General features: G+C 44.0%; 1 protein-coding gene across 5 annotated transcripts in view; it reads left to right on the top strand.

Annotated features, from left to right (window-relative positions):
* Positions 1-107: 107 nt before the first annotated feature.
* Positions 108-22827, top strand: part of fgfr3 (fibroblast growth factor receptor 3) — a 61115-nt gene continuing 38395 nt past the window's right edge. For all 5 annotated transcript variants that reach the window (XM_013909725.1, XM_013909724.1, XM_013909723.1 and 2 more), the window contains exons 1-2: positions 108-575; positions 4825-5050. In XM_013909725.1, the coding sequence (XP_013765179.1) occupies positions 4903-5050 (148 nt within the window). In that variant the 5' untranslated portion in view covers positions 108-575; positions 4825-4902. The remainder of the gene's footprint in view (positions 576-4824; positions 5051-22827) is intronic.

The following is a 22827-nucleotide window of genomic DNA, read 5'->3' as shown; positions in this document are numbered from 1 at the left end:
AGCAAAGCATGCGTCATCGGATCCGAGCCAAGGATTTTATTTTGAAAGTAAACCTGGAACTCCTCGTGTTTCCCAGCGGTGCACGGTTGACGGCAGCACCTTGCAACTCCTACTTCACAGACAGCGAGAGGAGAAGAGTCACCACTCTGCGTTGGTTGATCAGAAGCGACGAAACGCACCGAAACTGGCATCTGCGCCGGAGGAGACGCAAAGGAACCGCGCATCCCGCGTCCCCGTCCGCCTCGTCCACTCTGCCCCCTCGCAGGACAGGATGAACGGACTTTGGAGGACTGGACACTTTGGACAACGCGGACAGCAGCGCGCGGCGGAGGACGGGATTTAGTGGAGAGAAGTTGGCGAAGACACTCGCCTTCAAGTCGTGAGGGGGGGATTTGTGACTCTTTTTTTCCGCTGTCGCTAAACTGCTCTCCAAGCGCTGGAACGTGAGGATTTAAAAGTAGTTTTGTGGGTTTTTGTGAAGTTTACCGGAGACTAGAGGCTATTTCACCAAAGGAAAGCTTGGTGCCATCTAAACTCTGAAGGCTGATCTTTTCTGTCAAAACGGGATACTGTGGGTAAATATTATTATTATTATTATTATTATTATTATTATTATTATTATTATTATTATTTACAAGCAGGTTACGCAGACTCAGACACATAAGTCTCACAGCTTCACTTCCTTGTAGATGTGGACAGGTTAGAGCTTTGAGCACTGTGTACACTGCGTGAGTCGTGAAGCAGCCCCGCGGCTGTGCCACAGCACAGGTGGCGTGGAGGTCCCTGTTTGTGCGCAATTGGCGCATCTTGGCCAGTGTCAGCAGACTCTGGAGGAATCAACAGTCAGTGCGCAAATCTATTGCCACGGGTTCGGAGCAGGAGCGCAAAGCGGCTTCTGTTGTAGCTTGTGGAGGTGTGTGTGTGTGTTGCTGAAATTACGCACGCTGTAAGAAAAAAACGAGTGGAAAAAATACTGTAAAACATATTTGGGTTGGGAAACGTGTATGCTTTTTCCAGCAGTTGATTGAGTTTGGTTGATTTTTCAGTGAGAGGAAAAAAGTAATTTGCGCTAAAGCGTTCTCTCTACATCCAAAGTCATTCCCTTCATCCTTTCCAGTTTTTCAGTATTTACAGAAAAATCCACGAATGAGGGAAACTGTGAAACTGAGTGTTTTAGAAAGAAAGAGGCCAAATGAAATCACGCACGCTTATCCTTACACAAAGGGTGGTTTGTGGTGATACCTGCCAGATTTCGTTTGAGGTGAGCTCGCTCTTCATTCAGAATGAATCGAACCTATCCTGATTTTATTTTGTTGGTTTTTTTTAAAATAAATAAATAAATAAATAAATAAATAAATAAAATCCAGCCATCCCCGTGCTCGTTAGGATGGGCACGCCGTTTCTCCTCACCGCAGTAGTGACGTCTTCTCAGGTTTGGCGCTGAAATATGAATTGCACATCTCTTTCACAGAGCCGCACTCCCCCAAATCCTCTGATCATCTCTGAAGTTAGAAAGCGGCGGATTGTCCCCCCTCCTCTCCCTCTCAGTGAATGAACTGTGCGGTTCTCTCCCCTCAGCAGCAGATCACTCATCCCCTCTTCAAACACATGCGCATCAATGGGATTCAGATGGTGATTTTTTCTTCTCCTTCTTCTCCTTTTTGGCCACTCAGCTCGGCTTTGACTCCCATCATGTCAACTCCCAACCCGAAGAAAATTATTAGATTATTGCGTCCTGCGAGAGAGACGCTGAAAATGAGATTTGGGCTCTGTTGCTTTAGCTTATTAAAAAAAAAGAAGAAAAAAAATGCTGTCATAAACAAGCGTGCGGCCGATAATAGTTGTGCTAATGCTCCAAATTAATTGTATCTATTGACCCGAGAAATAATGCGTGCCAGTGTGCAGCTTTTTCAATCAGAGGCGAGCCTCAGACACTTTCGGTTCCAAATGAGACTCTGATTGCCTCTTTTCATTAGTGAAATTGGCCCGAGACCATCGCTCTGCTCCTGGTTTAGTGCCTTTACGTTTTTCTTCTCGTTCATAAAGAGAAGGGTTCATTAATCTGCTTCAGCTTGTCTAATTTGACAGAGAAAAAGGATCATTACTTTCATGCACAAACACTCATTTATTATTTAAAGAAAACAAACTTATGTGACCTTATCTGAGCTTTACACTATACCTCTGATATAAAATTTGTGCCTATATATGTAAGGACTTCTAGTCTTTCTGTTCCCCTGTAATTAGGATTCTCACATGTCTGAGGTAGTAAAAGCTGAGTTTATACCAACCTTAGTACGATTTATAACATTTTAATGTCCCCCAGTGTCTGCTAGCAGCACTTCATGTAGTCTTTGTAATATCAAAAGGGACTTCGCTGTCCATCTGTATCTTCTGCTTTAACACAGAGGACAAAGCCCTGGCGTTCGGATCTTTTTCCATGTGCAGGCTGAGTCTCAGACGAGACGCCGCCCGTCTGAGTGTCAGCCCGAGGTGAGCTGAGCCCGGAGTCACCCCTGAACCTCTGACAGCGCTGAAGTGCCGAGCTCTCCTCTGCCTCTCAGCTGATCAATATCTCTTCTCACCTGAGGACTCGTTCGAGCGAGCTCTCTGAAGAGAGGGTGGCTCAGCTATGAAGGCAGGCAAGAAGTCGTGAAGGGACAGGCAGAAGGGAGATGGTGGGTGTGAGACATGCATTGCATTGCAAAAGAAAAAAGCTGGAGTGGAGAAAGGCGTGCTGCAAAGGAAGATGACCCACTTGTGTGTCTCTTTATTACCCATCTAACCTCCACTTGGCTCCACTCTCCAAAAACCCCTCTAATCTCCCTTTTTCCCCCCACCAAGAACACAAAGCTGATCCGGCCCCAGCCGCTGATTATCCGACTTAATTATTAAAGATTGCTGACACTCCATGGAGGTGTGACTAGCATGTGACTTCCTTGCGTGCTCCTCACTGAGGATAGAGGGATGGCAGGGATTTGAACCCGGGTTGAAGCGTTTTTCCACCCCTGAGCTATTACAATGTGAAGATAGTCCTGCATGATTAATGCTCATGCCTTATTCATTGCTGTAGTTGTGTTTCCCTGCCATGCTTTAAGAAAATATTAGCATGAAAATTTGTGGCTTTGAACTCCTCTCTCGGTCTTTGGGATCCATATTACCTCATGTTCTTCTTCTACTCAGCTATTTGAGGTTGTTAAGTGATATCAAAGTGTTTTTAGTTTCATTTTCAGTGAGGATATCAGGTAGTTGTGTGTAATAAGGGGCACACATTAATTACTGCTCTTGCACATGGCTGTCATTTATTTCACCCTAAATGCATCAATTACACTGCAGCACTTTGCTGCTCTTCAGATTCAAACACTCGCCGTGGACTCTGGCCTAGTCTAAACCCCTACCTGACACCAGATAAGTCAATGCTGCTTTTGTATTCGATCTTCTTCTCACATGGTTTGAGAGGCTGTCATGCTACTTGTCTAAACAGATCTACGGGTTGATATGAACCAACTCTGAAGCCCTGTCAGCTCTCCAAGTGTACTGCCTTGTAAAAAGCTACTATTTTATATATATGTATGTATGTATATATTTATTTCTGTGTGTGTGTGTTTCTGTGCCTGCCAGAGAAAACAAAAGTTTAGATTTAGAGAGGCCTGTAATCAGCAACCTCCACGGCCTGAGAGCGAAGGCCTTATTGTGCTATATAAACAAACCTCAGCAGCATGTAGGCGTCTCGTGTTGTAAGAAGGTGAGGATGGGCTGAGACGGGAATAGAAGGACTCCTGGGAGTTCATAAGGAGAACATTAAAGGCTGAAGTATGTTGACGGGTAAAAGGTGCGGTGGCACTGTTTAAATTAGGACACCGTGTGTGTGTGTGCTGCTTTATTTATCCACGTGTGTCTTGTGAAGTGTCCCCGGTCTGTGTTTTTCTTTACTGAAGCTCGATAACGTGCAAATGCGTCCTCGCACTTGTGCTAAGCGAGGAGTGGGTCACAGGTCCTGCAAGGGAAAGAAAAACAGTACTGTTAAGACTTAAGACAACACAACCTTTCTTTTGACTGTGTGTCTGTGTGCAATACACCTCAGTGTGTGCAAGTGAAGCTCGTTCTGTAATGTTAGCATGTGTATTCAATAAACGTCTCCGTAGGAGTGTGTGTGTTAAGGTAGACGTCCCACAACCAAAGGTATTCAGAAGATTCACAGACCCTCTGACGTTTAGGTTAATAGTGGTACCATGTGTGTTTACGTGTGCTCGTGTGGGAAGATTTTTCTTTTACTTTTCTGGGCATTTCACTCACATCTCACTGGGCATTCCAACTTTTCCTTTCTCGGGAAAACTTAGGGGCTGAACACTCTGCTATCCCTTTCTGTAGCCACCACGCTGCAGTCTGATAATGGAGGGTGACTTTGTCGAGAAGAGTCCCCGGGAAAAGAGCGTCAGGCTGTTTAGCTCTGTAACAATGAGCAAGTTAACTGACTGATTGTTGAGCTTGTGATCTGAACTCACGGTAGGGTACTGAAGTTTTCACTTTGAGCTGTTCGTGTGTTGGAATTTCTGTTTTCCCATCCTAAGAACCAGGTGCTCAGAGAAAGTTTCTAAGAAAAAACTTTGAAGAGGGATTTCCCGTCTAATCTTTAAAATCTGTGTGGACTCTCAGGTCAAAACACGTTAGCATGTGCACAGACCCCAAGGCGCTTTGTTGCACTGCGTTCAATGTACAGCCATTTGATGTTGGGTTTTTTTAAGTTTCAGACTGTGTTGATTTCTGTGTTTATAGTCTCAATGGACATCCTGGCTTCTCTTTGACAGATTCTGCTGCTTGTTTCAGGTCCGTGGTGGGGAGCTGTCGGACAGATTCTTGCGGCATCTGCGGCCGCCCTTCTGCTGGACAGTATGCGAACGGAGGATGTTGTCTAAGTTGGAGTCGGGCCTCGCTGCTCTGCGTCTGACCTCTTCGCCCAGAGGAATGACTGCTCTGTGGTGCTCACTCTGGCTTTCTCTCCTCCTTCCTCTCACCGTCGTTCCAGCCGGGCTGCCCACTGCTCAGCCCACAGGTAGGAGACAGACATCCAACCCCACACTGCTGATGCCACATTATTAATTGTCCTACGTCTGCTTAAGACGCTGAGAAAACTCATTTTGAATTTTGTGCCTCAAACTTATTGCAACATCATTTTAGAGAACAATTTGAGCAAAGATGCCCTTTAATGCGTTGTGATTTATATTATTAGCTAAAAATACCAAACTCTGAGTGGTTCCAGCTCCTTTTTTTAATCGTGATTTGAATAATCCACATGTTGGCTTTACATTGAAAGGGTAGAAAAGGTCATTAAACAGTGCTTCTTGTGCACTCTTGTTCATTGCTTTCTTTTCCATGTTCTTTGAAAGACATTAATTTTTCTGTGTTCATCACTTCAAATAATGGTATTTAAAAGTCCCATTTACTGTTTATGCGAATGGAGTCCTTTCTCTTTTTCAACAAAAAATTTTTATGACGTTTTTTGTCCGAGGAGGATTTAATTGGCCTCTTCTCGGTTCGCTGAGCTTAGCGAGATTTTCCCTCTTTGTTCTCGAGGCAGAGAAATACCCAAAGATCAATCCAAAATAAACTTTGACTGCGTTTGCTTTAATCTCTCCGTATTGCTATTAAAAAAAAAAACAACACAGAGTAATCTTTATTCGTAGGCGTTAGCCAACACTTCTTTCTCTCCCCTCCCTTTTTTTTCCTTTTTATGTGAGGGTTATTTAAAATGAGTCTTTGACACTCTTTACACGGTACAGCGCATTAAGAAAGACGAGGAGCCCGGGCGCCTGCTGGAGAGGGCCCAGCTGTCTTACGCAAGCTGAGACACTTTGTGCATGAGTGTAAAAGATCGTGGTATTACAGCTTTTCTAACTGCTGCTTTTGTGTGTACAGTTTGTTTTGGCTGTCGCCCAAATAACTGAGGTCAGAGCAGAGATGCAGACTTTGAGATTCAAGACTTGGACTTAAGTCACCAAAGTGGAGTCTTGTGTTTGTGGGACTTAATCTGCTGATCAGTGATAATGAACACAGCTTTGAGAGATAACTGCTAAATAGCCACATTATCCTCTGCATCCAGCGACTTAAAAAGAGACTTGTCCCCCGCCCTCTCTCGTGTAAAACGCATAATGTAAGGAAAGACAATGTGTGATTCTGTCTGCCTGATTGCCTTCCCTGCTGGAAGCCATCACAGTCTCTCATGCGTGGGATCATCCAAAAAGCTGAGTGTGTGTCTGTGTTTTTTTTTTTTACCCCCCTCTGGGTGGCGGGTGTTCAGGCTGTGATCTTCGTGTACCTGCAGCCAAATGCACGCGGAGCCCACGGCTCTGAGGAGGATATTGTTTCAAGTTCCTAATGTTGGGGTGTGATGATTCATCTGATGTCAAGTGGATAGCTGTGGTGATAACACGTGCAGCAGTGCTTCTGCCAAGGACGCTTCCTGGTGCAATAGAAAGCTTTTTTACCTTAGAATCAAACTGAAAATGCGAGACTCTTTGTTCACCTTCATAATTACCCACCCAGTCAAAACTTGCTGGAAAGAAATGGGTTTTGCTAGACGTCTAAACAGCTCTGAGCTTTCGCTGTTAAGCTCCCAGCATTTTTGGGCACAAATTTTTTTTTGAATGTAGGACAGCTACATGAAGGTTAGATGTATTTGCCCATTTATTTACATCTACATGTAAATTTAATTCCTTTTCAATGGTGCGTTGCATGGCAACCTTATTCATTCAGTCGTCTGGATTGTCATAGCGCCTTATGACCACACCCCTAAGATAATAGACATGGTGTTTTAGAGTGGCTGATTAGCTCAACAAACAAACAAAGTGGGTTGTGGCGATACTCCTTTAGGTCATTTTATGATATTGTGTTTCTGATGAGGGTGTAGGCACATGAGGTTGATCTAAATGTCATTTTTTGATTCAAATTGCACAGTGGGTTTGCATGTAAAGCAGCATCTTTTTCTTAAAATGTCCTTTCAGAGAGCTGGAAAGACTCTTTTTTTTGTCACATTTGGCTTTTCAACCAAATCTTAAAGTTGTTATGTCTGCTAAAGTTTGTATTATTTCTTCCGGGGGGGGGGACATTTACAGGCCCTATTTGCAGGTCCAAAACAAACACATCTTGGGCCAAATCAGATCGAATATAAACATTTTCAGTTGATATTTTTGGGCTAAAGAAAGAAAACCCTTGACTGATCGGTGTAGAAACAGCGAATACACCAACGTCTGATGTTAAGTGGGTACTTTCTTTACAGCCTTCGTGACACTTGGAAGTCCTGTTGTGATCTGGATATTATTTCTGAGATTTGTTTCACTTGAATATCTGGCACAAATTAATGTTTGGGAGGGGGGGGGGTTGTCATGGAAGTGTTGTTAGCTGTTTTTCTTTCAGTCATAGCAGAAATAGTAGTAAATACAGGTTGGTTTTGTTCACACATCATCTTAAAAGTGATCAATGACATTATCTGAGCATTGAGTTAGCATTAGCCAAGAAATTGGCTAATGCTAATGCTAAAACAAACACTAGCACACCGACAGTTATCAAGCTAACTTGACAACATGTTTATTGTGTTGTGTAAATTAATAAAGAATACACTTAAAATGCTTATCATTGGTTCAAGAATAGACTTTAATATTTAAAAAAAAACAGTTTTCCCGTTTTTTCCATTACAACAACGTGATTGGTCAGTTTGAATGTTGATCCCAAACCAACATTACTATGAAGATGCAGAAATACCAACAAGGGAATATCAGACACACCCTTACTTTGGCTAAGAGGACTATTCTGCATTCGAGGGTTGAAGCTACATTTTTATTTTATGTGAAACTATTAAAAATCCCCAAATTTCAGGTTCAAATTGAATTTTAAAAAAGTAAGAATCTCAAGTGTTGACAATTCATTGCTGTCCAGTTGGGACTGCTCCTCGTAGGCGTCTCTGGCCTGCGTCTTGTCTCCCCCGTGGCCCTCTGGCCTCCAGGAGAGTTCCCCACATCCACAGATGGACGAGCAGTAGGGGTAAAATGAGTGTTGTTTAATGGCAGATGGCACAATTTCCCCTCAGCAACCGCAACATCGGGCTGCAAAGTTGTCACTTAGGTTTTGTGTTTTCCGTGTGTGGCACTGTGTGACTTTGGGGGGAAGTGTGTGGATTAGTGTGTGTCAGGATCAGCAGGTGTTAAGGACAAATATGCCCTTGAAGGTTTACAGCTGGCCTCTAAATATCAATTCAGATCTTTTTCAGTATGTTTAAAGTGTGTAGTTGTTTTGGTTGAACTCTGGTTGTGATCACTGACCTCTGTTGGCTGCTGGATAGAAGTTATAGAAGGAAACCGCTTTATTTTTAAGCATAAACATTTTCCACAATGCCTTCTTAACAAGTAACAGTAATAGATCATAGTAGAAAAAAAGGTCGTAATTACCCTTTAAAAAGTCATCTAATGGTAATATAGTGGGTCTTTAAAAATTCTGTTTAAAGTCAAGCTGTTTTCTGGGTGTTTATTTATGTGTGTGTGAGGTAAGCAGGCCTTGTGGTGTGTGTTAAGTTGTGTCGGTGCGCAGCGTTGTTTATTTCTCCAAGAGCTGGTGTCATTTGCTGTGACAAAAAAAAAAGTTTGAGAGGCCAAGTTGACTGATGTGAGAGACTGATGACATAGAACAGAGACTGTGTGTGTGTGTGTGTCATTCGTAACCTTCCCTGAGTATTTACTGACCACACATACCCCCTGCTGATATCCCCGCGGAGCTCTGATGGAAGTATACGGCACATGTGAATCAGCAGACATGCACATTCAGTTTTGCCATTGCATCGCTGTGTGCGCACATTTGTGTTTACGCGTGAGCAGAGTCTGCAGTTAATGCGACATTATAAATAAAAGAAGGCAGAAGAAGAAAATGTGTGTCCGCATGAGCGAGAGGAAGACGCACCGTGGTTGTGTGGTCACCGTGTCCTTCAACTAGAGAAGAAAGCAAGTTGTTTGTCCCGTTTAGAGACTGAAAATGTGTGCGTGTGAGCGTGTGTGTGTGTGTGTGGTCACGCCACCCCATCGGCAAGGACTGTAAATGTCAGCAGGAGGTGTTTGGGTGATTAGGCGACTCGTTAAAACCTCAGCATTTGCCGATTTACGCTCATGCTCTACAGTTCACACACACATCAGTACACAAACAAGCATGAGTGCACACACACACACTCTCGTTCTCTGCCTCTCCTTGTTTCTTACTTTTTTTCTACACACGCTCACTTCTACACACTTTTGAAAACCTTTGATGTGTGCTGTTAGTCTTTGATGGTGACAGCATCTTCCTGAAGGTAACAGATCTATACCTGCGTGCGTGCGTGCGTGCATGCATGCGTGTGTGTGTGTGTGTGTGTGTGGACAGAGATAGTTTCCAGTCAGCATTTATGGTGTGGTCAGCTGTTTCCCATCTCATGTCTGGAGGAAGAGTTCTATGTAATCTTTGTAATGGATGTATTGATGTGTTTAATCAGGATGTTGCTACTGTCACAGCAGAAGCGCTTTACTGTGCTTCTGTAGTGCACGTTAGTTTCTTCTATATCCACCTCTAAGCCCTTCTTCGTACTCTGAGTTTGCGTCAAGCAAGCACCCCTCTAGTCAGATGTTTATTATTATTATTATTATCATTATTAATACCCACCCACAGCAGCTCTTTCCTTTCCAGTATCCCTGAGTGTCCCTGAGACTTCTGGTGAGTCCGAGTTTCCCCTGTTTCTTGCTCAGATGTCCCTGTGGAGAATCCAGTTGGCTCTATCATTCTAGCACCATCAAGTCCTTTCCTTGTCACCTCTTACATGAGCTGTAAGTGATCTTACAGCTCATGTAAGAGGATTGTTAGTTGCCTTTGTGTTTACCTACTTAGCTCAAACGCTCTTATGTTCATAGGTCTGCACATGTTGCCAGCTGTGCAAAGTTTTCCTTAAACCTTCTTGTTTTTAACTCTTATTTTTTGGTCCTATTTCTTTATAGAGAGTGACTAAAAATAAATCATCTGATCTTTAACAAGCATCTATTTTAAATCACACCACAATGACACTGATCGTGTTGATGATTCTTTCTTTTTTTAAGCCCTAAAGCAATACTCGTGTGCCTTCTTGGTCTTATTTTGCATATTATTAGTATTTTTATTTCTAATTGTTTATGGTGGAGCAGTCTCCACATTGCTAGCCTGTAATTAGCCAGTTCTGTACATGTGTGGGCTCAGCGTGGCTGCCTGTTCATCACAACTTCAGCGTAAAAAGTTCCTCCGTTGTGTTGTGTTTTGGTTTTCACAGTGTCTGCGCAAAGGCTCATTTCCCCGGCAACATTATCGAGAAATCTTTCTGGCAAGTGGAGTAAATGTTCAGGCCAAACAAGCTTTGAATGATGATTTGTTAAACAATGGCACTTCTGTCCTCAGTCTGTCAGGCATTTAATCCAGTAGGCATTTCAGACACGTTTGTGGATGGGAATTAATCATTACAAACAAACTCACAAGGGATCATAGCGGGGTATTTCTCCTAGACTCTCTGCAGTTGTACAAACACTGGCACCAGTGTTCAGTTTTTACATCTGTAAACCTACACATGTTACTGTATTCACACAGTTTTTTAACAAAGAGTAATAAATGGTAGTTGATCATTTAAATCAACATTAAAACATGTTGTGTTGTCTCGTCCTTCTAAGCACGTTATGCATTAGGCGGCACTGTCTAGACGCAGTGTTTTTCCAAGGATAACACACAGCTGAGCATTAGAGGAAAAAGCCTGTTGCTTAGCAAAATGTTATTAAAGGTTTTCATATCAGATCACAGACTGAAGTGAAAATGCTCAGATTGAACTGTGCTATACTGTGAAACAAAAACCGGCTTGTATGTTGGGACCTCTGCTGTGTGAAAGAAAACCCGTCTTTGTCAGGTACGAGTTGGATGCACACCTTGGTGCACCTTCACTAGGTGGGCAAAAAAGAAACACAAAAAATTAGCAGACAGCTGTAGATCAGTAGGTCATTGTCTGCCCGCGGCCTTCGTACGAGCCGTGTCTGCAGGCCACAGCTATGCATGTATTATTGCACCTCATTAATGCCCTTTGAAATCCTCTCTGCACACCGTTCAATGAATTATGGATGAAAAAGGCCCGTCTGTGTGTTCTGGTCACGTCTAACTCCCCGCCACCTTTTCTGCATTCTTCTTTGCCATATTTGAATGCATACATATGTTATACAACATTTTAAGCCTTAAAGCCTCCTGTGTATCTGCTCATTTTTCTCCTCTCTGGCAAGTTTTCAAATCTCCATCAGTTTCTAAGCTCTGATTCCTGCATCCACTGCCTGCTTTTTTTGTTTCTGGTTTTTTTTTCTCCACCAGATGATGTTTGCAGCACGTACGCACACTCGTCTGCCTCGTACACACCTGTGCATGCCCTTTGCTCTACCCCTGGCTGCGGTTCAGGGCGGTTCTTAGCCCGCTGGCTGACAGTGGCGTTGACATATGGTCGGGCTTTTAATTACAAAGCTTCCCCTTAAGGAAATTGTTGAGATACTTAACAGATAAGGCAGAGATGGAGCAGAACAAAAAGGCTCATTGTATCACATCAGGAAGACCGCTCTCGGAGGGCGCACGGGGAAAAGAGAGTTGGCGATTAGTCAACTGGAGCCACAGTTGAAGCTGACAAAATATTTTTGCACTGTGAAGTGATGGGTTGACAGGATTTTTTTTAAAGTTAGGTGTCTCACTCTTTCTGTTTTGCCTTCTGTCCTGCTGACATGTGGATTTATTGCCACCGTTGGTTCAATTGCATAATCTCACCTGAATCTTCAAGATGGATGATGATTGCAAAATGTACCCAATATACACCGTGCATGTCTAAACGTGTTTGTATGTGAACAACCTGACTGTAAGCGTGTGTGTGTGCGCGCGGTTTGAGCCAACCCCATTGGAAGAGGTAATTTTGTTGCTGGCAGAGTCAAACAGATGGCAGGTTGCGCGCTGGGCTGTTAGAAATCCAGCACACACAGACACACACAAGTACCAAGAGAGTCACAGTCCTGGCTTCATGTCCCACCCATCATTAAGCCCCCAGACTCTCCCTGTGTACCCCACTTGTCTTCTGGGCCACACAAATAGTAGCTTATGTCTGTCTTTCCACTTTCTTGTTCTTCTATTTGCACCAATTACCATTTTTAATTGCATTTACTCCACCGTTCTCACTCATACTCATCCTTACAGTGATATGAACAGCACTCATGTCTTTATTTCCTCTATACAGAAACTCAACTCAGTGTTCCTCCATGAAGCAGAGGTACTTCATTTGTCTTACAGGTCTCCGCTGTATCAGAGGACACGCTGTCTAACTTATATTAAAGGATCTCGTTAGCGGGAGTCAAAAGCATATTGAGTCATTAATAACGTGTATTTTCAAGATAATTAGACTAATAAAAGTCACATGGTGAGCAAGTTTACTCCAGGCCTCCCACGTGCACTGATCACCCTCCTCCTAACAGGTCCATCTCTCTCTTTCTTTCTTTCTTTCTTTCTTTCTTTCTTTCTTTCTTTCTTTCTTTCTTTCTTTCTTTCTTTCTTTCTCACTGACCACTAACCAGAAGCAGAGCTGTCTGGCTCTGCTGCACCCCATTTACATTTCTGTGAATGGAACCAGAGAGCCAACAGACAGTGTTTAATGCCGTGTGTGTCGGGGAGCGAGGGAGGGAAGCAGTTACTGCGCAGTATGAGATTACCTCCTTGCTTGTGATTGTGTGTGCGTGTGTGTGTGATTGTGTGTGTGTGCATCTCTTTCATATTCTTCTGTCCTCTGTCTTCCTTCCCCTTCATCCCTCCTTTCCCTGTCCCGGTCTTTGTGTCTTTCCTCTTCTTCTGTGTCTTTCCCTCTGCTCTTTTATTTCGTCTCCTTTACTTTAACAGGTGACTGTGATGCAGTAAGACTGAAAAAGGTTATACATGAGCAGTAGTTTCTTTCTTTCGTTCTTTCTTGGTTGAATCATCTATTTCCTGCCTTGATCCCCCCCCAAAAAAAACAAAAATAAAAGACCTGGGGTCTCCACTCACACCCTTGCATGCGCTTCTGTTTAATGCTCCCTCGCATCCAGGGCAGCTGACACATCTAATATTGAAACCAAACTCCCTCCCACGTCTCGCTCTCTCACCCCTCTCCCCCCTCTCCCCCCCTTTATGTTATTTTGCCAGGAGAGCTAAAATAATAAAGCCTTGTGCCCTCTGCAGAGCGTAAGGGAAGCCTTTTTCCTCCCTGGAAAGAAGAGAGCGAGAGCGCTCGGTGTGCTGGCTAGCAGCAGAGCAGTGACAGAAGAGCTGACTCCAGATTTGTTTTTATGTTGGTTTTTTTCTAAACCATCAGATTTTTTTTCCTTTTTCAGAACTCCCATGAAATGTTAGTTTTGAGCGCGGTGGATGTGTTAATTGGCCGTCTTATCGCCTCGTGCGCCGTCTTTCTCCCCGTCGCCCGTGCACCATGCAGTCAGTGGTTTATCTGCTGGCTGCCGTCACAATCAAACCAGGAAACAGCCTCACTTCATTTTTTATATTATTGATTCTTTGTTTTTCCAAATGTGTCCACTCGCTGCATTTTGGGGCGTCACCCTGCATCAGACTTCGTTAGGAGCTATGATGTCATCGGTGACCTTTATCGACTTCCTCGGCTGACAAGGAGTAACTTCAACAACGCTGATAGAACTGAACCCGATCTTTACTTTTCTGACACCCTGCTGATTCGGTGGCCTCTAACTGACAGAATCTGTAAAGTCAGACTTCCACAAAGGAGAGCACAGCTCCAGCTGATAAAGAGGCAACACGGAGCACGGCTAAATACCAGCAACCTACAGCAGCGCTCCAAAAACTGTACAGCAACACGCTTCGCTCATATGACGATGCTTTGAAATACATTTTTTTATAAAGGCTGGAAGAGCAGTTAATTTGTAATTTTATAGACTGTTGAGGCATTTCTCTCATTTTTATTTTCGCAGATAAAAGCCGCCTTCAACCGGCCACCAGCAGCAGCTTTTAGCTATCATCCGTCTCTAGCCGTTTAACTGTAAAAATCAAGTTTGAATTCTTTGCTCAGTGACAAGTTGGTGCTGGTCGAACAAGAATGCAACTGAAATTTTTCATGTGTATGCAGTGCTGTGGAAACACCAATAGATGCTAAAGGAGCGTAGGCGATCACATGCAGGTTTCAGCCATCCTGATAACTGATTTGGTTACCGCAAGTAAATCAAGCTGTCTGGGCAACTGCTAAGTAGTTAGCAATATTAGCTGCCCATGTCTTGTACTTAGAATTATTAATAAAATCAATTTTTTCATTAGTGAGTTTAAAATGAAATCCAGGCTTTTTAAAATCATCCCTGGCTCTAAAAGCCTTTTTGCACGGTGGTAACAATGTAACAGTGTAGATGTCTTCGGACAACTGTGCTCCAGTTGTTCTTCGCCCCAAACAGAGGCTCCTCTCTACGGTCAGCCTGTGCTGTGAGTGGAGGCAGGACCTGGAGGGAAGCAGGAGGCAGGGATGATGGGATTAAAGGGCTTTTCCTGCCCCTGCCCTGCTCTCATAAGCTAACATACTCTAACAGTACTTCATTCAAGGCTTTCACCGCGCTCAGACAACGACCCGCAGGGAGCTGTAATCTTGATACGTCCTCTGTGACATGTTCCTCATTTTTCCTTGTCAGGTTAGAGTGAGAACAAAAAAACGACTATAGGGAGAGCAAGACGAGAAGAAGAAGAGAGAGACGAAGTGACGAAGTGGTCGGTTGCCCAGAAAGCTTGGGATGTTTTTGACCGTGCGCCAGGTGATCTGAACCATGTGGCTGAGCCCAGCGGCAGGTTTCAGAGGAGGCAGGTTGGAACCAGGCTGAGGGAGAGACCCGCACGGTCCCGCCGCACTAATAAACCGCATCATAAACAGAGCAGTAAACGCTTTCACATCCTGCTGATCCCGACCCCAGGTCTCATGCAAACATACACCGCAAACCCCCCCAACCACCCTGGGACACGAGTTAACAAAGGTAGACCAAATAATGCTGATGTATGCGCTGCTTGATATCAGTTGAGTTTCAATTAAATTCCCCAAAGGAACACAAAAGACATCAATCTAAAGTTTACTTAGGACACATTTATCTCCTGCAACATGTTTCTGGTTCCAACTCTTCTTACTTGAATTCACCTAAACATGGTTAATGCTTGATAGGCTAATTACCAAAACCCCAGTTGAGGTTTTAATTTTCAGCTCTTTGTTAAGTCGGTTAAGTGAGAGAGAGAGTAAATACGATTACTGTAGGTTTCTTCACCAGATGAATGCACAACGCCGCCATCAAAGTTTGCACCGTTGCCAAGGGGAACAGACTAGACACGGAGCGATCCAGGATTTAGGCTTGTTTTGTAAATGTGTGTCTGAGTGCTCGAGTTGAGTACTGTGATCAGTGTTAAGGCACACTTTCCTTTTTAACACACACGCACACACATCGCTATCATTGTTGAGCCAGAGATTTTGCGGGGGAGGGTCGTCGCCGCTGGAGAGTATCAGAAGTACACTTGCCACACTGGGAGGTCAGAGTAGGGTCCTGGTCGGGGTCAGTTGAGGTCAAAGTTTAATGTTTGAATCAAGCATCTCCCTGAGGTGTGTTCGGAGATGGTTTCCATCAGCTGAGACGCCTTCAGGCATCACTTTGAACCCTTTAAAACTCTGTTTCAGGTCAGATGTGCAGTAAACGTGTTTGTGGTCCAGATGTTTAGCTGTTCGTGCGTGCATTCATTTGTCTTGTTGCTAATCACGTGATGAGTTGTTTTGTAAAAGAAGAAGAACATCGATGGATTTAAGCAGGAAAAGAAAAAAAGTTCTCACACTACATTTTCAGTTCTTGCAAAAACGTTTGTTTTTCATGCGTTTGCTCAGATTTTTCGAGTTTTACCTTTTTTCCGATCATTTCCCACATTCACTAAGTGTTTTCCGAGTACCGGTCTGCCCCCCTCCTCCTCAAAGTCTTTGGGAAATCATGAGTGATTTGACTTTCCAGAAAGTGGCACTAATTCAGCATGCTGTATAAGAAATTACTACTACTCGACTACTCGCTCTATTAGGAACACTCGAGTAAGAAGCTGTGACGTATGAATTCAAAGCTCTCAAAGCTGTGCTGTAATCAGATTGGTTCCTCCGCGTTGTTCGGGGAAGGGTGATTATGTTGTTTAGTAGGCCCCCACACACACACACACACACAGACACACACACTCCGCAGACGTCCTGGCCGTTGTGGGGCGAGCTTCTTACACTTGTCTGTTGAATTGAAACTAGGCCAGTTCGTCTTTGGAATTACAATTACCGTGGACCAAACCCCGGTCCTATTCTGAGGCTGAAGGGATGAAGGCGAGGTGGGGGGTGATGATGAGGGTGTGAAAGGAGCAAAGACGATTGGGCGCTGCCAGGATACCCTGTATGTACAGTAGCTTCCGATGCTCGTTAGCGCAACTGAGTAGAGGGCCAGCCACCGAGGAGGGATGAGGTGGAGGAGGAAGGGAGGGTGAAGGCTGGCACAGGCCGGGGCGGGATGTTTAGAGGCAACGTCTATCTTTAACTTGATTTTCGAGGCTCTTTTGAGAAGGCGCGGCTCAGGCTCACAGAAGAATAGAGGCAACAAGCTGGGGGAAACCTCACCCCTCTCTCTCCTCTCTTTCCCCCTTCCTCCTTGATCTCCACCGAGCCATCCCTCTTTTCTCTCCAGTCTCCTCCTGGCAGGCTTCTCCACAACGGTGTGAGGTTGTCAGGCTGGCCCAGATTAGGGGCATTGTCCGAAGGTATTTACATCCGGCCAAACCATATTAAAGAGAGATTAGCGGTTTTGCAGCACATTTCGAAAAAAGAGAAAAAGCAAAGTGTGGGGGGAGCTTTTCTGAGATGAGCAGGATTTACAATTGGCATAGCTGTGAAATGGAGGAAGAGAAATGCGCTCTTTATGGCGAGGGGAGGTGATGGTTGTTGTTGCTGTTGGGGGTGGTTTGTGGGGTGGGTAGGGGTTCCACAGATCCTGTTTGAAGGTCATGTGATGCTGGCTCGTCTGGTGGGGGTGTTGAGTTTGCCAAACGGTTGGCAGCCGGTCTGGATTTACAACATAGGAAGCAGAAGTAAAAGAATCTGTTGGCGGGACACAGTGAGCAGACGGGCTGCTGTGGAGGACATCATGGTCCGAACCAAGCTGTCCGTCTGCGTTCATCGAGCTCTTCGGGAAATATCTTTAGAGGGCAATTTAGTGTTTTTATAACTCAAAGTAACTTTATTTTTTTTATCTTAGTGTTTATGATTTCTTTATCATGGTTGATAATTTAAAAAGTGAGAACAGTGCACGTAAAGCATCTGGCGGAGTCATAGCGAGCATGCGTCATGTGTCTTTCCTCCTGCACGCCCGACCCAGACAGGACCTTAGCCTAAATAAAAGTGATTAAAAGTGATCATATTAGTGTAATTTGCTTACTGAAGATGTGTTTTTATAAATTTCTGTCTGTTGTTTGACCTGTCCAGGATCTGCAGATTAAAATTAGCTAGTAGCTAAATTTGATACAATGCATCTTTTCTCTGAGGAGATTATGAAAATCTCCTGCTGAACAAATTGAAAACATGTCCTGATTCTGATCTGGGCTGACTACATCTCAGGAGGAAGAGCGAGTCATCCACTCATGGTGGTTCATTCCCTGGCTGCTCCGGCCTGCATGCCAAAGTATCCCTGGGCAAGAAACTGAACCCCAAGTTGCTCTGTGATGTGTTCATCAGAGCTTGGATGTGTGTGAATGTTGGATAGAAAGCGCTTAGGCATAGAAAAAGCTGCTTGTATGATTGTGTGTGAATGAGGGATCTTGAGTCTTAGAGTAGAGTAGAAAACCATTTTCCTAACATTGCACGTGCATATGTGTGAAAACAACTTAAGATTCAGCAAAAGTTAGTCATTCTCTGTGTAAAATCCTAAAACCTGTTTGTTGCCCTGTGTGAATTAGTGATGTATTTGCTTAAAAAGACGAAGTCCGGCCTTTTTCTGCAGTAGAAGCAAACAACTAATTACCTTCTTGAAAAGACCATTTGCTGCTAAATTGTTTGCTGCTGGTTTAGCATCGGCACGCTCCGCACATGTTGGAAACATGGCCTTGTTGTGTTATTAGCTGTAGTGAGGAGGAGGAGGAGGAAAAAGAGGGCGCTTGATAAAGATGAACGTCTCCCCGGCCCATCTGGAATCCATCACTTTCAAGAGCAGTTTAGAAGCAGATATGGTCTGAAAAAGTATGTGCTCCTGCTTTTGTACCAGGCTCAATAAAAGTACCTGTTAAGCCCTCCTTCCCCGAAGAAAGTGAGTCCTGTTATCGGTCACCATTTACGATCCCTCTTGCCTCTTTGAACCAGTTTGGATTCTGCCTTATGTAAAACAGCCCGACTGAAGCAGCTTCATAAATCAACCCGGACCATCATCAGCAGGAAGTTAGGAAGGGTACTTAAACAACCAAACTTTTTAAGGATTAGTCTCTCAGCGCTGAAAGATGAAACTCGACGTGTTCGCCTCCTTCAGAGCAGAAAATGAATTCATCAAAATGCAGCATCGTGATGCATCAACGTACTTGTTTACTGACGGATGTGAACTTCAGAAAATGCTCTCTTCACTCTGAATGTGTCAAGAAGGATACGTATCAGGAAACATCCCACCCAAATACAGAACGTAATATAAAACCGCATCTTAAGGATTCTTGCTCGACTCGACCCTGCTTGATCTTCCTCTTTTCCCCCATCGCTCAGACGTTGGCGTCAAAAGCTTAGATTTAGGGGGGAAAATCGGATCTAGACATGTAAACAAATATAGTGAAAACAGGGTGGCAGACCACAGAAACAGGAAAGCCCAGGGATGCACATGCACGCACTGAGAAGGCAGAGAGGAGCGTGCCTTATTCAAGACTGCACAGTTTTTTATATTTGTGATGTTGGCCTGCATTTGTTCACATCTCTATCAAAACCTCGTGTTCTTTCTCAGAGCGAAAACCTTTGAGATCTGCTGACAACTTGAGAATTTCCCTTAAAAAGTCCTGATATGACAGCGGCCACGGCGACAGCTTCTCGGTCTGGCCTACACTCCTTCCTGTTCCTCGGGATCCGTCGCTCAGTCCTTCAGTGTGTGCGCTCGAGTGGGAGAAAGACAGGCGTGGAAAGGTTCCCCCACATAAAGAGGCCTTTTCATCGAGAAGTTTGTAGAGGATAAATAAACCTCTTCAGAGGCGCAGAAAAAGATGGGGTCTGTTAGCGGCACGTTAGCGGACAGCGCGCGGTCCTATCTCAAAGACAGACTTTATATTATTCTGAAGGGCTATTTGTTATGATATTGAGCCGCGAGGGTTAGAAGGGCCAGGAGGGCAGGGGTCTCTTGATTTATGGAGTGACTGTCCAGCCTGTACTGCACAAATATACGCACACATATCAGAACCCACATCCACTCTAGCACACACACTCAAAAACACACATCACACATTGCTTCCAGCTGGCTGCAGGTTCCGTTGGGAGATTTCCACCCTCAAACACACACACAGACACACACACGGCAGGAAGGTCTAGATCAGGGGTGTCAAACACCAGGACCCAGAATCGTCCCTGCAAAGACGTCCAACTGGAGAGCTTCGGTAAATGTGAAAGAAGGCACTCATTTTCAACATTTAACTGTATTTTCGTAACTTTTATAGCTTTATCTTTACTGATAAAGACCTCCCATATGACCATTCATGCGGTCGGTACCAAAGATTACACAGTGTATCTATTGGATACACTTCTTCTGTAACTCAACGCATTTGTTTCTTACAGTTTGAGAGTCGTGCTGACAGATTTCTTACTACAGCATTTATCATTTAAAAAAACTGAGGTGTACTGTTGAAATTGCACTTCTTTTTCTTGTATCTAGGATATCTCAGTGATTGACTGTGTTGTTAAACTTCTTTACACTGACAGAAAGGGGAGTTTCACTAATATGGAAGCCTGTTTCCGCCACAAAAAAAAAAGGATCCATAACTCAAAATTTTGAGTTACTTTCTCGAAATTTCGACATATTAACTCGAAATTTCGATTTATTAACTCAAAATTTTGAGAAAAGCAACTCGAAATTTCGAGTTAGCGCTGCCAATCAGTAATCTACGTGAATGACGTCATTTCCTTGTTACCCGGAAGCTGAAGCCCTCAGCTACAAATGCTACAGCTAAGCTACCGGTATTACATCCAGTCGTGAATGCACAGATTGCTGAGTGTTTTCAGCCTTTCAGATGCAGGGAACCACGTGAGACGCTGTGGCCGAGTTTTACTTCATTCTGCTGAATGAAATGAATCAAACTACCTTTGATTCGTTTTTTATCTTAACTTGTATGCAGGAAAAAAGTGCCCGAGCAACACCCTGCTTCACATTTAGTCACTTCCATAAGCACCCACCCAGACACTGCCTATTAAAACCCCATTCTTCCACAGCTAGGCACACAGCAGCCGGATTTTTTTTTCTTTAGGTTATCAGCTGCTAATTAAGGAATATTTCTCTGTGACTCACCACCACGAGCACATTTTATTGCCGCTCAAAGAGCCGTCTCTTGTCAGTGTGATCAAACACATCACTTCACGTAGGAGAAGTTTCACTTGAAAGGTGCAGCGTGGAGACCCGGGTCTCCACCCGAGCTCACCGGCTGGTACATCTGTCCTGAGAGGTTGTGCAGCCGGCACGGCGTGAGGCTTTTTCAAACCAAAAATCCACTTTTTATTCAAAGCACTTTCCAAATCTGCATTTCAAAGTGCAGGATCTGAGAAAGAAACACATATTTGGTCATTGATAGTGACTAAGAAAAGGGTTCTTTGCTCCTTTGTGCAACATCTGAAAAATTGAGGGTTTTTTCCTCCCTTAACGTCCAAGAAGTATATTTTTTCTTTGTTTTGCTCTTTCTGTAAATTGGATTTGTTTAGCCTCTGGTGGTGTAAACATCCAAGTGGTGTGCAAATGTTTGTCCTATCCATTTTCCCCAGGATCAAAGTGAAAAAGGAAAAAAGTATTGTTTTGCAAGCTGGATCACATGAACGCCTCGCCTTGCTATTAACAAATCCTAATTAAATAAACTTTACTGCTTAATCCAGATTTTTCTCCACTAAAGCCATAGCCTGCTTAGAGTAGATTTGTACACATTATGAATATTACCAGTTTTCTGGAAAGAAGGGCAACTTTGTGGCATGTTTTAAGCCTGTATGCTAATATTGGCCAATCCTTTTGTATATATATCAAAACTTTAGCACATAAAAGTGAGACTCTTTGAATGGTTGCACATTATTGTGTGCAAGAAATAAAAATGGTTCTAAACCAAGTCAGTGCCTCATACAAAGAAACACTTCTAGCTGCTGCTGCTGCTCATTCAGAGCTGCCATACGAGGTTGTGCTCGAGCGCTCGCCTTCCATAAAGCACAAGTGAGCTATGAGTCTCTGGAGATTATTATATCTATGTCATAAACCCAAATTTCCCATGTTTTAAGACCTGGAGATATTCTGTGGCCTGTATTCTGCGTTTGTTCCATAGCCATTCATTCATTCATTCATGCTGGGCTTGGATTTATGCGTTCGGCACTGTTGCCTCAGTGTTTTTCTTCTCCTGAATGGACCTTTTTTTTGTTTGAACAAAAAGCATTGTAAATGCGGCTGTCAAAGCCAGAGGCTACGCAGAGAACTGCACAGCGGCATTCAGCACATTGACTTAATATCTCCAGGATTTTTTAATGGGTCGATGGATGCAATAAGACAGAGAAAAAGACGCACAAATCATCTGTCCCGTTCATTTTATTTATGATCCGCGCTACATGGGAGAAATGCGTTGGGCTTGTTGACTCCACCACATTTCTCTAATGGCTGAAGTTGCTTTGTGCGTTACTTGTTTAAGTTTAATATCAGGGTGATAGTTAGTAAATTAATTGGCCTTTTTTTAAAATCATGGAGCGTTTCTCCAGAGGGCTGCGTTCACGATCGCTGCTTGAGTAACATCGTTGCCCTTTTAGCGGGTCAACAGTGGGTGTATTTGCCATCGCAAATCACACTCTTAACACACCTCATTCACTGTTTCCCATGGGTGGGTGGGTGGGTGGGTGTGCACTTGTGCAAGCAAACAAGTGTGCGTTGTGTACTCTGTTGCCTGAGCAGCTCATTCGAAGACTTCTACAGTGGCTACATTCCCGCGTGTGTGAAAGCGTCTGTGACGTCCTCGTAAGTGTCCTAAATGTGTGTGTTTTTTAAAGTGTGTTTGCTTAAATAAGCTAGTAAATAAACCAGTGGGCGCATAAGGCCATCTTTCTTGTGTCTCTGCAATGGGTGATGACGTGTGATTAAGTTCAGAATAAGAAGACATCTCTAATGAGGGGACTGCAGGAGACACGAGGGGAGCCAGAGTTTGTTTATCCAGACGTGTCCCTCCATGTCTCCACCGTCCTCCAGTGGAGGCTGGCATCCTTAGCAAGGCTTGTAAACATGTTGATTTTTCCTTGGCTCTAACCAAGCTGGCTCACGGAGCTCGCGGAGTAAATGAGCTGGTGTTTGACCAGGGCCAGCTGAGGAGGAGGCGTGGAGACGAGGGAGGGAGGGGTGAGGGTGGGGAGGTCATTTCCACACAGATCTGCATACTCGACAATTAAAAAAAAGTTGCACTTTTCTGACTCTCAGGGTCAAATTACTTAATTCTGCTACTTTATTGCTTTTTTGAAGGTTGATATGGGCAGAGGTGTCCGATCTTGCTTTATTATCAGATTGTTTTTTGACTTAGAGGTGA

This window comes from Pundamilia nyererei, unplaced genomic scaffold, assembly GCF_000239375.1.
Source record: "Pundamilia nyererei isolate P.nyererei 1_Seehausen unplaced genomic scaffold, PunNye1.0 scaffold00029, whole genome shotgun sequence".
NCBI lineage: Eukaryota > Metazoa > Chordata > Actinopteri > Cichliformes > Cichlidae > Pundamilia > Pundamilia nyererei.
Note: the sequence above shows the minus strand (reverse complement) of the source record. Positions and strands in the feature narration are given on the sequence as shown.